At 46.7% G+C, this 17,515-nt stretch overlaps 1 protein-coding gene across 7 annotated transcripts in view; it reads right to left on the minus strand.

The window, feature by feature from the left end:
• The window catches only part of SACS (sacsin molecular chaperone), a 264,410-nt gene that overhangs the window by 22,793 nt on the left and 224,102 nt on the right, over positions 1 to 17,515 (minus strand). For 6 of the 7 annotated variants that reach the window (XM_075127377.1, XM_075127383.1, XM_075127372.1 and 3 more), the window contains one exon: positions 4,359 to 4,385. The exons of the other annotated variant lie outside the window; for it this stretch is intronic. In XM_075127377.1, coding sequence (XP_074983478.1) covers positions 4,359 to 4,385 — 27 coding nt within the window. The remainder of the gene's footprint in view (positions 1 to 4,358; positions 4,386 to 17,515) is intronic. 7 annotated transcript variants of the gene reach the window in all.

The following is a 17,515-nucleotide window of genomic DNA, read 5'->3' on the forward strand; positions in this document are numbered from 1 at the left end:
AACAGCCCTACGAACATCGAGGGAGTGCACCTGTTGCTCCCGTCAAGTAGTGTGTGTTTCGGGTAGAAGATCGGAAGGAAGATGTCCTGGTTGAGGTGAAAGGCTGACACTACCTTAGGAGGGAAGGTCGCACCTGTACCTTGTCTTTATGGAAGGTACTAAGGAGGCCTGAAAGGACGCCCTAGCCACCTGTTTGCCCTCTTCCACTAAGGCCCCAAACTCATCCCTGGACTCCTGAGGAATTAACTCCTTAAATTTCAACATGGAGCTCCACGAATTATAGTCATAACGGCTCAGGAGCGCCTGTTGGTTCGCGACCCTGAGCAGTAGCCCCCCTGAGGAGTAAATCTTGCACCCAAACAAATCGAGACACCTGCTGTCTTTCGATTTGGGCACCAGAGCCTGTTGATCATGCCGCTCCCTTTCATTCACCGAGGCCAACACTAGTGAACACGGCTGAGGGTGAGTATAAAGGTACTCATAGTCCTTGGAGAGGACAAAGTATTTCCTCTCCACTCCTCTGGCCGTCGGTGGGATGGAGGTGAAGGTTTGCCAGATTGTCTTGGCATTGGTCTGGATGGTGCGAAAAATGGGCAAAGCTACTCGGAATGGGGCCTCCACTGAAAGGATGTTCACCACTGCGTCCTCCAACTTCATTATCTCCTCAGCTTGGAGGTTCACATTACATGCCACCCTATGTAGAAGGTCTTGGTGGGCACAAAGGTCTATTGGGGGAGGACCCGAGATTGTTGTCCCTGCCACTGCCTTGTCTGGAGAGGACAAGGAGGATGCCACAGGGGCCAGGGGATCCTGTGACAGAAACTGCTGTGAAGGGTCCTGTTGTCCAGGATCCATTACACTGGGGTCTGGGGCCTGCGCTGGGATAGGTGCAGTCGCTTCCATACCCCCCGGAGGACGACGACTTATGGTGGTCTCTGGCACCCAGGGTTCTGAGTGGGCTGAGCGGGAGGCCCCTGACGGAACCCCTTGGGCTTGGTGGTACGCCCACAGGGTCGAGAAGGACCATTGTGAAGGCTCCTGATTAGGGTGAATTGGCCTTCCTCCTGCCAGTGACCCACATCACCCTCGCCATGACTTGGAACGGGGTAGGCTGAGCGCGAGCCACCCTCGGACTGTGACGATCGTGAAGCAGAACGCGAGGGCCAAGGCAGTGCGGAGTGTGCCTGCGTCGACTCTCCAGGGTGCGGTGTGGAGTGATATCAGGTTGCTGGAGAGCGGTGCCGGTGAGGGGCTGCAGAGCAGTACCGGGATTGAGATCGGTGCCGATGACTGGGCCGGTACCGGGATCCAGATCTGGACCGTGACGACGATCACTGCGGGAGCAGTGCCGGGATCAGCTCCGGGAAGGAGATTGGCGCTCTGATCAGTGCTGGAAGCAAGATCGGGAGCCTGAACAGTACCATTGTCCAGAGCTGTGCTGAGAGCCAGATCGGTGCCATGAGTACGACTGATGGTGCAAGTACGACCGGCGCTGGGACTGCGAGGGGTGTAGGGACTGCGAGCGGCCTCGGAATCAGGACCGGATCCAGAACCGGTGCTGTGTTTGCATGCGCGGAGATGGCGGACGTATGAGGGTTGGCTTGCCCCTACATGGTACCGCCCCAGTCAGAGGCGGTGCCGCAGTCTGGGATGATGCCGGTTCTGTGAGGGCGATGAGGTCTCGTGCCACTGCAAACGTCTCCACTGTTGATGGAAGCCGGGGCTCAACCACGGTCCGAGTCAGGGAGCCTGTGCGCACTGGACTCCACGGCTCCTCTCTCGGTGCCGGAGTCAACGGCGCCAATATTGGCGCTTCTACCCTCGGTTGCTCCAGTGCTGGACACGACTCCAGTGCTGGTATCGGAGGTGCTGGTGACTGTTGAGATGGGACAGTTGTCTCCGGCTTGCACTGTCTCTTCTGGCCCGGAGATAGAGAACGGTGCCGGGTCACTTGTACTGGCTGGGGTGCCGGAGAGGGCTGGTGCCGCGGGCCTCTATCAGAGTCCATCTGCAGTGCAGTACCTGATGCTGCCGCCGGGGCGCTGCGCACCGAAGCGTCCGGCACCGATGGAGGGTCCGGGCTAAGGGCCGCCTCCATAAGGAGCTGCTTGAGTCTAAAGTCCCGCTCCTTTTTGGTCCAAGGTCTGAACATCTTACAGATCCTACACTTGTCAGCCTGGTGAGACTCCCTGAGGCCCTTCAAACAGGTGTCGTACGGGTCTCCTGTTGGCATAGGCTTTGAGCAGGCTGAGCAAGATTTGAAATCCGGAGCCCTGGGCACGAGCCCAAGCGGCGGGCAGGGAGGAGGGGAAGGACCCCTTCCAACCCACTAAATTAAGTCTAAACTTATCACTATCCCTATAACAACTACTGCAACTATACTAACTATACAACTATAACAACTATCTAACAACGGGAAGCAAAAAGCTACGGAGAGTGGAGGAGAGCTATGCTGCGCTCCACAGTTCCAACGACTGTCACGGGTGGTAAGAAGGAACTGAGGAGGCACCGGGTCGGCTGCGGTATATATCCAGCCCCATGAAGGCACCACTCCAGGGGGCTCCACAGCCAACCCACCAGGTGTTGCTAGGGTAAAAATACACCGATGATCATGCACGCAGCGTGCACACACCTAATTGGAATTGATATGAGCAAGCACTTGAAAAAGAACTGTGGGATACATCCAGGAAAAAGTTTTCACCCACAAGTGATATGGTCCTTTATCATTTTCTTGTGTGAGTTCATTCAAGCACATAGTGATTGTCTGGTTTCACCCACATATTGCTATTGGGGCATTAAGTACACTGGATGAGGTACAATACTGCATACAGAAAGTACAACATTTTCAAGCACCACTGATTTTCAAGTTGATGGTGTGTCTAATATGTTCAGTAAAAAAAGAGATTTTCTTTTCAACATCAAGCACAAACAATCTTTTTACATTTTCCTATGTAACATTTACTATGGATAATGCAATAACTATCACGCCCTCTCAGTGCTGAGGATATCTTTGAGGTATTTCTAAGGCACCCATAATATGTATATAAAGTTGAACTACTTCCATTCTGACAAAACTGTTTCTGTGTTATTGATTACAACATGAAGAATACATACAGTCATACATAATAGTATATGGGCTAGCAGAATCCCTTTGTCTACCTTTGAAATGCCCATAGGTACAGGTAAACCAAGTATGTTGCCATATAATTGTCTTTGTTGATAAGCATGAAGCTGTTACAACAGTCATGCAGAATTGAATATTGATGAGAATATAAATTGTACATACATGTATGATAATATGGGTCTTTAAATTCTGTGTGCCATTGCAAGACTGCCTACTTTTCAGCCATCTCCCATAATCTCAGAGGAGAATCTGATCCTGCAGGGTGGGGTTATCAATGTGATCAGCAAAAGCTTAAAACCCCACTTCTTTCCACCTCCTTTCAAAGTCTCAACGTGGAGGGTTAGAGGGAAAGAGACACTACCACCCCCAACTACTTGCCTCCTAGTTTGGAAGTGGGTAACAAAACATGTTTGGAAGCAGTAAGTTTTCCCTCCTCCAGGCTGTCAAAGGCTACTCCCCCCTTCCTTGGTGCTGCAGTATTGAGAGAGGCAGTGGCGCTAGCAGAAGGGATAGAAACTTAAGGCAGATGGCCAGGGAGGGGGAAATTCTCCTAAAATCAAAACTAAAATTCTATTATTTTAGTGCAAGCTCTTAAATATTTATTGAACATAAAAAGTTAATACAAGAAACAAATGTTCATGCTGTTGATTAATGATTAAAGTATTCCAGCTGATAGGTACTTCCAATTAATTCTTTAATTGCATGCAGCTCCTAGAATGTACAGTCCTCACACCTTAAACATGTAGCTCAGATATTGACATTTCAAATTATTTTGCCAATTTTATAGAATAAAAATTTGATACCATTTAGAAATTCTGAAAATCTTCACATGATGCCCTGGTTTATTTAAACAATTTTGCATCAATTAACGAATACAGAATCATAGTATCATAGAATATCAGGGTTGGAAGGGACCTCAGGAGGTCATCTAGTCCAACCCCCTGCTCAAAGCAGGACCGATCCCCAATTAAATCATTAAATATCAATCAATTAAATCATTAAATATAAATCAATATAAATTCATTAAAATGTTATTTCTTCTATGCAATGAGTCCTAACACTATCATCTTCTCAATTATTAGGCTTTTTTGTTCTGTTTTTTGCCAATTGTGTTTAATGGTGTAAGTTATCCAGTTTCTGTTTATATGGAAGCTGAGTCAGAGAAACATTTAATCATCAAAGCCACACAAACGCCACACTTCAATCCAGCAAAATATTCAGTCCGTAATCCTACCTGAAAATCCCCAGAGAAGCTGGTGGGCTAGAATATAATGAAATCCATTTTTCAGAAAACATTCAAAATGCTAGTAATTTACACATGATCATGCTAAATATAAAAGTAACAATCTGCCTCTTACAATAAAAGAAAATGCTTTATGGAGTGAAAGTGGATTTGGATCTTTCTGTGCAACACCAGTGTGGAACCTCCACCCCACCTTTTGAAAGAAAATATAAGAACATGTTTCTTGTATATTTGTATAGTCACCTGGGGGAAAATTCTTGACAGTTGGGATTTTAGAACCAGCCAAAAGAGAAATAAACAGGTCTTACAGTATCATGTGTACATTATGATCTTGTAAATGCCTTAGAAAGAAAAGTAATTTATGGCAAAAGAGCATGAAGAGCAAAGTCGGCCACTCTAGAGTTCAGAAGAATGATCTAAGGGATTTTAAGTTCTACAGAAGAAGTCTACCCATAATATTCATGTACAAGAATGTTCATATGTTTTCTCTGCAGCAATACTAGTAGGATAAACATTAGAAAGGAGAACTGCTAAATATCTGGTGGCCTGGTTGAAAATAAGAACCAAGGGTGTAAAAGATGATGATAATGCATCACACAAAGAGTCAGAAAACTGCAATGATGCAAATAATTTCCATATTGCAAAAAATTTTCAATTCAGTAATCAGGAGAGATACAGATTTGATAGCATTACAAAATTAGGTGAACCATTATTCGAAGTGTCCTCACGCAACCCATGGATTTTTGTCTCTGCACCTGTAAATCTGTGATTATAATTGTAGCAATAAGCATATGTTAAAATATCGCCACTGATCCTCACTTTTACACAGTAGATGTTTACCCATCTAAAATGCATCATCTCCTTTTCAGTCCTAGCAAATTTGCTTTAAAAAACCTAAAAAGTGCATCTGCCAGTAATGGGACTGTATGAAGGGATGGGCGTTCTTCAGCTTGATATTTGGAGATCAAGGGAAAATTAAAGGAGATACTAAATTTGTAGTATTGTGGTTCGATCATGGGGTAGAGGAGAGGGGGAGGCTCCTCTGGGTGCTATTCCAGCTTTTCTCACCAGCCTTGTGGAAAGTTTTGGGGAACAGAATGAAGACTGTTCCCCTTTGATCATCACTTCAGCTCTTCATCCTCGAGTCCCGTGGAGGTAACCATGATGATGGTTTTACCCTGGGTCCTTCCCCCAGACCACAGGTCCTCCTGTGGCCACCTTCCCTCTTCTCTACTTCTAATTTTTTTAAACCATCGAACGTAACTGTGGATGTTCTCATCCATATAAAATGTTTAATTCTTCTCATATCTCACCAATTATTATTTATATTATAGTAGCACCTTAGAATCCCAATCAAGACAGGAGCACAGTACAAATACTTATTTAAAAATAGTCACTGCTCCAAAGAATCTACAATCAGGGTTACAATATAACACAACAAATAGTTGAAACAGGATTTTTTGGTGAAGTTAGAGGATGAGGCAAAAGTAAAACAAGCATGTCTTAGCAGAATAAGTAGCAGTCACATCTGCCTACCTCCCGCCAAACTCTTAGTTTTAATGAAATCTAGTAGGAACAGGTTCCACAAGCTAAATATGCGTTGTATAAAGAAATATTTCCTTATATCAATCTTACATTTCCAGGCTTTCATTATCATTGGCTGTCCTTTGGCTCTTGTATTATGAGAAAGGGGTAAATAAGAGCACTTGATTTACCTTCTCTGTAACATACACATTACTTTGTATAGCTATCTTATTAATAATTCTCTCATACTTATTTCCTCTGTGAACTAAACAGTCCCAATCTTTCCAGTCTCTCCTCGTACGGAAATTTTGCCAAGTTGTTAATCATTTTGTCACCTGTCTGTAAATCTCTTCTATTTCTGCTACATTTGAAAATATTAAGAGACGTGATCATTAAACCCATGCAAGTGGTGCAGGTCACCCAAGGATGGAACCCTGGAGGACTTCAACTCAGGGGGTGAGAGGAGAAGGAAGAGCTACCAAAGGAAATGGTGAAAAGTCAACCAAAGAAATTAGAGAAAACAAGAGTCCAGAGTCAAGGAAGCCAAAAGAATAGAGGATGTCAAGGAGAAGAGACAGATGAAGAATATCAAAGATAGCAAACTGCTGTGACCATTACTAGAATACCAGGTCCAGTTCTGGTGTCCACACCTTAAAAAAAAGTTGATTAATTGGAAAGGGTTCAGAAAAGTAGAACAAGATGAAATGTTTTCACAAATAGCTTATTCACTGAAAAATACAGTTTGAGTTGACCTGAAACAATTCATGAATTTTACATGAATTCTCTGAATAGTCATCCAGAAAAAAAAATTCAGCTTCCCTTATAATCTTTAGCCCAACAGCTAGGGCACTCAGCCAGGATCTGGGAGACCTAGGTTCAGTTCCCCTCTCTTCCTGATCTGAACAAGGGATTTGAACTTGGTTCTCCCACTTCCCACCACTAGGATATGGGATATAGAATCATAGAAATGTAGAGTCAGACAGGATCTCAGCAGGTCATCTAGTCTAGCCCCCCTCTGCTGAGGCAGGACCTGCTGGGCAGGTCTCTCTCAGTCTCTCCTGTTGAAAGTGTTCCACCATATATAAGTAATTGAATACTCATCCAGAGAGAGAATTAGAATTGTTGGACAAAACTTATCTGGGAGTGTGAAACCTAGATTCCAGTCTTCCTGCTCCAGTGACTGATTAACACACAGTGGAACTGCTTCAACAGAAGAGCTTGAGAGAGACCCACCCCAGAATCTCTCATAGCCTAGTGGTTAGGGTATTTTCCTGAGAGGAAGGAGACTCAAGTTCAAATCCCTTCTCCACATCAAGTAGAGAGGGGAATAAAATCCAGGTCTTCCATATCCCGGGTGAATGAACTAACCACGGGGCTATAGTTATAAAGAGAAGTACCACCACTTCTTCCCCATTTTGTCAATCTAACCCAGGTCCAAAAAACCACTTTGACTGAAAAAAAATTGTAGACCTTTTTGGTTAGCCAAATTTTGGGGGAATTTTCAGTTTGGGTTCAATGCAACCCAATTTGTTTTTATTTTATTTTTACAATTTTTCAGAACTGCCAGCCAATCAAAAAACTCAGTTATTTACCGAGCTCTACAGGAAAAAAACTACAAGAATGATTCAAGGTCTGAGAAACCTCCCTTACAATAAGAGATTAAAGAAGCTCAATCTAGTTAATATATCCAAAAGAAGGTTCAGAGCTGACTTGACCAACCTATAAATTCCTACGGGGGAGAAGATTTCTGATGGTAGAGGGCTCTTTAATTTAGCAGATAAAGGCATAACAAGATCCAATAGCTGGAACCTGAAGCCACATGAAATCAGACTAGAAATAAGGCACAAAGTTTTAACAGTAAGGTTAATTAACCACTGCAACAATGTATCTAGGGATGTGGTGGATTCTCTGTCACCTGAAGTCTTTAAATCAAGATTGGACTTCTTTCTAAAAGAAATGCTGTAGCTTAACCATAACTTATGAACTCGACACAGGAATCACTTGGTGAAAATTGACAGGTTTCAGAGTAGCACCCGTGTTAGTCTGTATTCACAAAAAGAAAAGGAGTACTTGTGGCACCTTAGAGACTAACCAATTTATTTGAGCATAAGCTTTCGTGAGCTGTAGCTCATGAAAGCTTATGCTTAAATAAATTGGTTAGTCTCTAAGGTGCCACTAGTACTCCTTTTCTTTTTGGTGAAAATTATTGGCCTCTGTTATGCAGGATATCAGAATAGCTTACCATAATGGTCTCTTCTGGTCTTAAAATCTATTAATCTAATCTCTTACAGAATGTGAGGCTTGGGCATGTCCACCATAACCAAAAGGCTGGTACTGTTATTGACTGTTTACATATGAACTCACACACACATTCAAACATGTTAACTGGAGTGGGGAAAAAACGGTTACCTACCTTTCATAACTGTTGTTCTTTGAGATGTGATGCTCATGTCCATTCCAAGTAGGTGTGTGCACACCACATTCACAATCATTGGAAGGTTTTTTCCTTAGCTGCACCCGTCCGGTTGGCTGTGAAGCCCCCTGGAGTAGCACCCTTACGGCGATGTATATAGGTCCCGCCTCTTCAGTTCCTTTTTGTCAGATACTCTGACAGAGGGGAGGCGGGTGGGTCTTCGAATGGACATGAGCAACACATCTCAAAGAACAAGAGTTACGAAAGATATGTAACTGTTTTTCTTCTTCGAGTAACTGCTCATGTCAATTCCGAGTAGGTGACTCCCAAGCAGTCCCCTAGAGCAGGGGTCGGAGTTCACCGAGTTGCAGACTGTAGCACAGCTCTACCAAATGTGGCATCGTCTCTAGCCTGCTGTGTGATGGCGTAGTGCAAGGTAAAGGTGTGGACAGACAACCACGTCGCTGCCCTGAAGATGTTCTGAATGGGAACCTGCGCCAGGAAGGCTGCAGATGAAGCATGCGTTCTTGTGGAATGCTCTGTCAATGCTGGGGCCAGAATCTTTGCTAGGTCATAGTATGTTCTGATAAATACCATGATCCAGATGTTCTTGTTAACTCCTGGAAATGTGCTGGAAATGGCCCACCTTGATTATCACTTCAAAAGGTTTTCTCTCCCCCCACCCCACTCTCCTGCTGGTAATAACTCATCTTAAGTGATCACTCTCCATACAATGTATATTTTTTCATGGTATGTGTGTATATAAAATCTCCTCACTGTACTTTCCACTTTATGCATCCGATGAAGTGAGCTGTAGCTCACGAAAGCTTATGCTCAAATAAATTGGTTAGTTTCTAAGGTGCCACAAGTACTCCTTTTCTTTTTATGATCCAAGAAGAAACTCTCTGGGACAAAACAGGATACCCTTAATTCTTTCAGCAATAGAGGTGAAGAGCTGTGTCTTTGTTTGCTTGATGTAAAAGGCTAAAGCCTGTCTGACATCCAGGGAATGGAGCGTGTGTTCCCTGTCGTTGGCGTGTGGCTTAGGGTAGAATACTGGCAGAAAGATATCCTGATTTGTGTGAAATTGCAAAACTACCGTCAGGAGGAAAGCTGGGTGCAGCTGCAATTGTACCTTGTCCTTATAAAACACAGTATAAAGGGGCTCGGACATCAGAGCCTTGAGCTCAGACACCCTCCTGGCTCATGTTATAGACACTAGGAATGCCACTTTCCAAGAAAGGTAGAGCACTGAGCACATTGCTAGGGGCTCAAAGGGAGGGCCAATGAGCCTTGAGAGCACCAGGTTAAGATCCCATGGAGGGATCGGCTGCTTTACTTGGGGAACAGTCTGTCCAACCCCTTGTGGAAACGGCCAACCATAGGGTTAGCAAACACTGAGCAGCCTATTGAGCCGGTCTGGAAAGCTGAAATTGCCGCCAGGTGCACCTTTATTGACGAGACTGCCAGCCCCTTTTGTTTCAAGTGAAGTAAGTAGTCCAGGATAAAGGGAATTGAGGATTGAAATGGAGGAGTACCTTTCTGGAGGTACCAAATGAAAAATCTCTTCCACTTTGCCAGATAATTGGCATGAGTGGAAAGTTTCCTTCCAGTCGAGGATGGTGTACCAGTCCTCTGGATCCAGAGAGAGAGTAATGGAAGCCAAGGAGACCATGTGAAACTTCAGCTTCTTCATGAATCTGTTGAGGTTTCACAGGTCTAAAACAGGCTGGAGCCCACCTTTGGCCTTGGGGATTAGGAAGTAATGGGAATAGAATCCCCTGCCCCTGAACTCCATCAGTACCTCTTCTACCGCCCCGAGTTGTAGGGTGTTTGCACCTCCTGCACTAGAAGCCGCTTGTGAGAAGGGTCCCTGAAGAGGGACAGGAAAAGTGGGTGAGAGGGTACAGAATTGGAGAGAATATCCCAATTCTACCTTGCTCAGGACCCACAGAAATGGGATAGACGGTTCACGAAAGGAGGGGAAGGATCCGGGATATGGACTGGTGCATTGCACCCAGGCGCACCTTTGGAAGTTTTTCTTGGGAGCTGGCGACTGTCTCGCTGAGCCTCGGCCCTGGGTAGAGGAGGACTGTAGAGGTCTTCCCCTATTACTTCTACCCCATCTCCTGTTGTAGTCTTGCCTCGGTTGAGAGGGGTAGAAGTAAGGCAGGGGCTGAGGATTAAAATGCTTCCTTTGCAAGGCCAGCATATGAAGCCTCAAGGACTTTAAGGTCGCTCTAGAGTACTTGAGACTATGGAGCCTAAAGTCCACCTGTTCTGTGACAAGACCCGAGCCACTGAATGGCAAGTCCTGTATAGTCTGTTGGACCTCCAGAGGGAGGCCCAAGACTTGCAGCCATGACCTGCGCCGTATAAGAGGAAGTTACTCACCTTGTGTAGTAACGATGGTTCTTCGAGATGTGTGTCCCTATGGGTGCTCCACTGTAGGTGTATGTGCGCTCCTGCATCTCTAATCGGAGATTTTTAGTAGCAGTGTCCATTGACCTGCGCATGTGCCCTTCCTCCCTCATGGTCTGCCTTGAGGCTACCTAGCACTGCATGGGTGAACCCCCATCACTTCCTTCTCTACCGCAGAGCCATATAGAGAACTCCAATGTAGAGGGGAGGAGGGCGGGTGTGGCACACCCATAGGGACACACATCTCGAAGAACCATCGTTACTGCACAAGGTGAGTAACTTCTTCTTCTTCTTTGAATAGTGTCCCTACGGGTGCTCCACTGCAGGTGACTCCCGAGCAGTACTCACCACTGGAGGCTGGGCCTTCGGAGTGGAGTTTTTTACTTCAGAGAGTACTGTGGAGTCGAAGATTTTGTCAGCGGCCAAATCTTTAGTGATCGTATAATGTTCTGTGAAAGCAGGGGCAGAGGCCCAAGTCATTGCTTGGTAGATTGCTGAGGCAATGGTATCCCTCAGAATGTGACTGAGGTAAAAACTGATCTCGTGGAGTGCGTATGGACTCTGGACGGAAGCAAGTTGCGCCCTTGGTTAGTGATTAATGCAATTAGAGACCCATTTGGATAGTCTTTGAGCTGATATCACAGAGCTTTTGGATCTTTCTGTGGACAAAGGAAGAGTTTAGGGGATTTCCTGAAGTCCTTAGTCCTGTCCAAGTAGAATGCTAATGTCCTTCTAATATCTAACATATGCACAATTGTCTCCCAGTTGTCACAATGTGGTTTTGGGAAAAAACAGGGAGATGGATCTCTTGATTCATATGGAAAGTGCAGAGAAAGTAGGGAGAAACTTAGGATATAGCCTTAGAGTTACTTTGTCTTTTTCTAAAAAAAGGCTGTGAATGATGGATGTGCCATCAGGGCCGCTATTTCTCCTCTGTGCCTAGCTGAGGTGATGGCAATTAGAAATGCTGTCTTCATGGACAGGTGTAAGAGAGAACAAGTTGCCCGGGACTTGGAGGGAGGTCTAATCAAAGCCCTGAGAACTAGGTTAAAGTCCCAGGCTGGAGCGGGTGGTGTCACATGTGGGAAGAGATCCCAAAGCCCTTAAAGAATCTACACATTAGTGCAGGGGTGGCCAACCTGTGGCTCCAGAGCCACATGCAGCTCTTTAGAAGTTAATATGCAACTCCTTGTATAGGCACCGAGTCCGGGGCTGGAGCTACAGGCACCAACTTTCCGATGTGCCGGGGTGGGGGGGGGAAAGGGTGCTCACCACTCAACCCCTGGCTCTGCCACAGGCCCTGCCCCCACTCCACCCCTTCCTGCCCCCTCCCCTGAGCCTGCCGTGTCCTCGTTCCTCTTCCCAGGGCCTCCTGCACGCCAGGAAACAGCTGATCGGGAGGTGTGGGGAAGGAGGGGGAGGTGCGGGGAAGGAGGGGAGGTGCTGATTGGCAGGGCTGCTGGTGGACTGGATGCACTGGGAACAGGGGAGAAGCTGATGACGTATTACTATGGCTCTTTGGTAATGTACTTTGGTAAATTCTGGCTCCTTCTCAGGCTCAGGTTGGCCACCCCTGCATTAGTGGGTGAGCAAACACCAAGTGGGAAGCCATTTTCACCACGAGATGTACCTTAAGGGATCTGAGTGAGAGTTTAAAATGTAGGGAAAATCAGAGGGAGGAAAGATGAGGTTGGGTCTGTGTGTTTCGAATGATACAAACTTGGAGTTGTTTCCATTTTGTAGATAAATAAGTCAAGTGGTCAACTTTTGGTTGTATTGCAACACGTCTTTCAGCTTGTCAGAGCGTTCTGCCTCTAAACCTTGGAACTAAGAAGCCTGGAGGCGGAGGAACTGTGGGCTGGGGTGAAGGGTCAGCCCATTGTTTTGAGAGAGTGGGTGACAGATGGGTTGAAGAGAAACAGGAGAGCATATTGTCATCTGTGTCAGGTAAGGGGGCCAGACTTGTCATGGTCAAGAGGAGCAATCAGAATAACTCTCGCTTTGTCTCATTGAATTTTCAACAGAATCTTGGATAGAGTAGGAAACTGGGAAAAGACATATAAGTGGGCCCTGTCCCATGGGAAAATGAGGGCAACTGCCAGTTAATGTTTCCCCAGGCCAGCCCTGGAGCAGTAACAAGGACCTTTTTTGTTCCGGTAAGTAGTGAAGAGATCCATAGTCAGGGTTCCCCAAAGAGTGGATATATGTTGAAGCACCTCTGAATTCAATACACACTCATTGTCATGAGAAAATTCCAGCAGAGACTGTTGGTTGTCACATCCCTGGTAGATAGACAGCTGAGATGAGCACATTGTGATGGGTGCACCAGTTCCAAAGTTTGAGTGCTGTCTTGTAGAGAAGGGAGATCTGGCAGCTCCTTGGCGGTTTATACAAAACATACAGGTCACATTAAGTCCATCATGACCTTTGTGTGTTGTTTTTGATGAAAGGCAGAAAGTGTGCACAGGCACTTCTGACAGCCCTTAGCCCCAAAAGAGTGATATGGAAGGTAATTTCTGTGGAAGGCCATTTGTCCTGAACCTTGTGGTTGTGTAGGTGATCTCCCCAGCGTATTAGGGAGACGTGTCCTAGGGTGGTGAACGTGGGTAGCGAGAGGAATGCTCTCACTTGTACTGCATCAAGGTTGGTGCTGTTAAAGTCCAGTCACTGTACGGGGGTTAGTATGCCGCTACAATGAAGAGAACCTTGGAGAATACCCTGTGTGGAGCAGTCTGTACTGATAATGATCCTATCCCAAAGGTACGCAGTAGGAAATTTCCTGTACAATGGTTGTATTGAGATATGGAAGTAGGCACCTGTAGGTTCAGGGCTAGAAATCAATCTCCTTGCTCTAGAGTTGGTCCTAACTGCTGTGAAGTAGGACAAGGTGACTTCTGAGTGGCGTGACAGGTGTATAGATGGCAGCTGATGCTGTAAGGTATCTTTGTTCAGGCCCTCGACCAGCTCATCAAAAATGCCTATAAGAGGCAGTTTGAGAGGTCACGGACTGGAGTGCAGACTGTTCCCACTTTTGAGCCCTGGTCCTCTTACACTGTGGCTCATAACAGCACTGAGATGGTGGGGGTATTGAAAAGATTGTGACCTGTGGTGTGGGTGAGAGGTATATGTTCTCTTGTGTCCCACAGTGCAGATTTCTAAGGAGTGTAACGTGGTCCAAGAATCCTTCAGGATGTGGAGAGAAAATCTGTCTTCTCTGCAAAGAGTTTGGCCCTTCAAACTGGAAGTCTGTAGCTCTCTGGGCAATCTAGAGAGGTGTAGCAGAAAAAACCAACCAAAAAACCCCACAACCCACCTCAGTACCACTGTCATGGAGACTGGGCAGGCAGCTGTAACAGCTACATCCAGTGCTGTCTCTAGGACCAGTCTGGCTATTAACTGACCATCTCTAAGAATGGTCTGAATCTGTTCTTTTTGTGTTTCTAGTAGCGTTCCAGAAACACATGAGGTTTCCCATAATTAATAAAATAGTATTTGGCCATGACAGTTTGGTAATTTATGACTTTAAACAATAATGTTGTCGATGAATACGCCATCTTACCGAGCCTGATCGTATGGAGTTGACCTGGCATCATGTTGCTTGCTTCGTGCATTAACTACATCCACTATGATGTAGTTGGGTTGCGGATGTTGAAAACAAAGTCTGCCTCTTTGGGTAGAGATGTAGGGTTTGTTTGTTTTTTACACTCTGTTGCTGGTTGGTGTGTTGGAGACTGGTGTCTGCCAGATGACTTTGGTAGGCTCTAGAATTGCCTCATTTATTGGGAAGACAATTCTAGATAAGAAGGTGGTGTGCAGAATTTCCACCAACTTATGATGTGTATCTGCCACCTCCTGTAGGGGAATGTGCAGCTCGTCTGCCACCCTCTTGGTAAGATCCAGAAAGTTCTTAAAATCTTCACCTAGTGATGAGGGGTGGGCAGCACAGCCTCATCTGGGAGAGATAAGGAGAAGTGTGCAGGAGGGGTAGCTTCCTCTTCAGGTTCTTTTTCCTGTTCTGAAAAAGCTTCCTCTTACCCTGGCTCAGGTGCTCTGGACAGCCAGGCTGTAGCAAACCATCGGGTGAACTCTCCCTGAGAGACACCGGGGATGGTCACGACAAGTGTTTGTACATCGCCCAAGAATTACAATATGGCCTTGGGGGGGGAGAGAGAGGAAGGCAGGCATGGGCAGTGGGCTTACCTCAGGGGGCCCGTACCATGACTGTAGGTTGGCTTGATGGAATTGGGGAGGACCCTTGTAGTGTGATAGTGGGCCATGATGAGAGGCCAGGAAAATGATCTCCTCCTGGCCAGTGACAGATTCGTTAGGGGGTAAGGGTGGTGCTGACTGCGGTATTGGCAGTATACAGCCCAGTGCCAAGAGCAATTCTGGGTACCGGGATGTGCTCAATACCAGGGTCCTGGTACCAACTAATGGGGATTGCAGTTCTTCCCCAATCATCAGGTCAACAGGGTACCAGAGCTCATGCAGTACCATGGGTTCATTTGGTACCACAGAGGAGTGTCCGTGGTATGTTGTCAGTACCGATAATAGGGCAGAGCACTCCCTAAATGAGAGTTTTGTTGTGCCCAGTATAGAAAGTTTGTTGGTGCCACTATTTTAGAGATGGTACAGTAATTGTCTCTCCCTGGGTACTGAGGCCACAAGCAATGTTCCCTCTAATTTTTGACAGGCCGTGTGTGCAAAAAATTTCTTCTGTGCAAATTTTTGAAGCACAGTTCAAATTTGTGCACCATGAGGCATTTAAAAAGTTTTCATTTGCAATTTGTGATAATAATAGTTTTACACCATGTTATTTTATAAATGTCATTTTTAAATACTTAGAAAAAGGAAATTTAACCTCCTTTCCTTTCCCCCCCCTTGCCAGCTAGTAGAACCTGGTTGTGTTGATAGATGGCAGGCGAACAATGTCAAAAGTCGCCCGTAAATGATATTTCGGCCTGACTCCGCTGCAGTATTTCATTTTCGTGCGGGCAGTGTTTCGCCGTGTGCGCGGGGTTTAGGATCTGTGTGCGAGTGCACAAGCGCATAGCTTAGAGGGAACAGTGGCCACAGGTCTCCAGAGTATAAGAGCACATGTGTTACCATGGGCTCACGTGGTACCACAGAGGAGTGTCAGTAGTGTAAATAATGAGGAATCCTTGTGGCACCTTAGAGATTAACAAATTTATTTTGGGCATAAGCTTTCGTGTGTTAGAACCCACTTCATCAGTTATGTTGCACCTGGTGCCAAAGAGTTTCTCTGTGCTGCTCTTTTACAGATGGTACGGTAATTGTCCCCTCTCCTTAGGAGGCCGTACCCTTGCCTCAGAGCATGACTGTGGAAGCCCCTGGCCTCTCTCGAATGGTGCCCTGGGGACCCATGCCAGTGCTGCAGAGCAGAGCTCATAGCAGGAGACCCCTTTCTGGTGCCTGCTGCAGAGCAGAGCTCACAGCAGAGCAGAGCTCACAGCAGGAGGCCCTCTCTCCCTGCTGTGCTTCAGAGCTGCTGGTGTCCTCCTACCAAGGCGGCCACTCTGGGGAGCCCCGCTGGCTGGCCAGCTACTCGGAATCAGGGCCGTCCCTAGCTTTTTCTGGGGCCCTACACAGCCCCCCCATGGGGGATGTGTCTGGGGCCCCAGGCCTCCGCGGGGGGGCTTACATGCTTTGCGTATGGGTAAGGACCGCCCTGCTCGGATGCATGTGTTTGGATCGGTGCCGAGATGTCTGCACTGGGGAACCTCTCTGGCTGGCCAGTTGCTCGGAGGAGCCCTTTTTATGAGCCTTTCCGAGGGATAGTCTGCTGGTGGCTTTTCTTTTCTTCTTCCTCTTCTTCTTCTCCACTTCACGACTCGACCCCTTTCAAAGTGAAGGCTCCGGGGATGATCCAGGGTCACCACCCACTGGAGTCCCCTGCAGACTGAAGTATTTTCTCCATAGGGAGGAGTTTTAACTTCAGCTCCCAGCTCCTCTGAGGCTGCCATTTTAGCTGTGGCAGGTAAAGCACTGCTGTGAGGGTCTACCGGCAGAGTGAGTGTCTGGCCATTACAGGAACTGGCTCCTGGCAGGAGAGGCACCGCTTGGAGCAGAGAGAGCCAAGCATGTCCCTGGGCAGGGGGTTGTCATCCTCTAGCAGGGAGGAATGCAGAAGAATATCATCTTTACTTTCTTTTTTTAACTGAAAATATTTTTTTTTAGTCTACTAGATGCCGGGGAAGGGGGGGGGGATGCCCCCAGACAGGGCAGGAAACTGAAGTTCTTTCTCTTAAACTTGGACAGGCAGTTCCAAGAGTTAAAACTATAGCAGCTAAGGACCACCTGCTGATTTGCAATTCGAACCTGGGGCCCCTCGGTGGAATAGACCTTACAGCCGAAGAGGTCCAGCTTCTTTGCCTCTTTAGACTTTGGTGTGGGGCCTTGGTGACCCTGCCTTTCCTTGGCATTGGCCACATCCACAACCAGCTTGTCCGGCTGAGGGTGGGTGACAAGGTATTCGTACGCCTTCGAGAGTACAAAGTACTTCCGTTCCACCCCTTTAGCCGTGGGAGGAATCGAAGCAGGAGTCTGCCAGAGAGTCTTGGTAGTATTACGGATGATCTTGATCAATGGCAAGGCCACCCTGGAAGGACCTTCTGGCATCAGAATGTCCACCACAGGGTCCATTTCTTCTGACACCTCCTCCGCTTGCAAGCCCAGATTTAGGGCTACTCTTCTGAGCAGCTCCTGATGGGCTCTACTGCTCAAAGCCGGTAAAGAGGCAGAGCCTGCTACTAACTCATCTGGGGAGGAG

This window comes from Caretta caretta, chromosome 1 (assembly GCF_965140235.1).
Source record: "Caretta caretta isolate rCarCar2 chromosome 1, rCarCar1.hap1, whole genome shotgun sequence".
Classification (NCBI taxonomy): Eukaryota; Metazoa; Chordata; order Testudines; family Cheloniidae; genus Caretta; species Caretta caretta.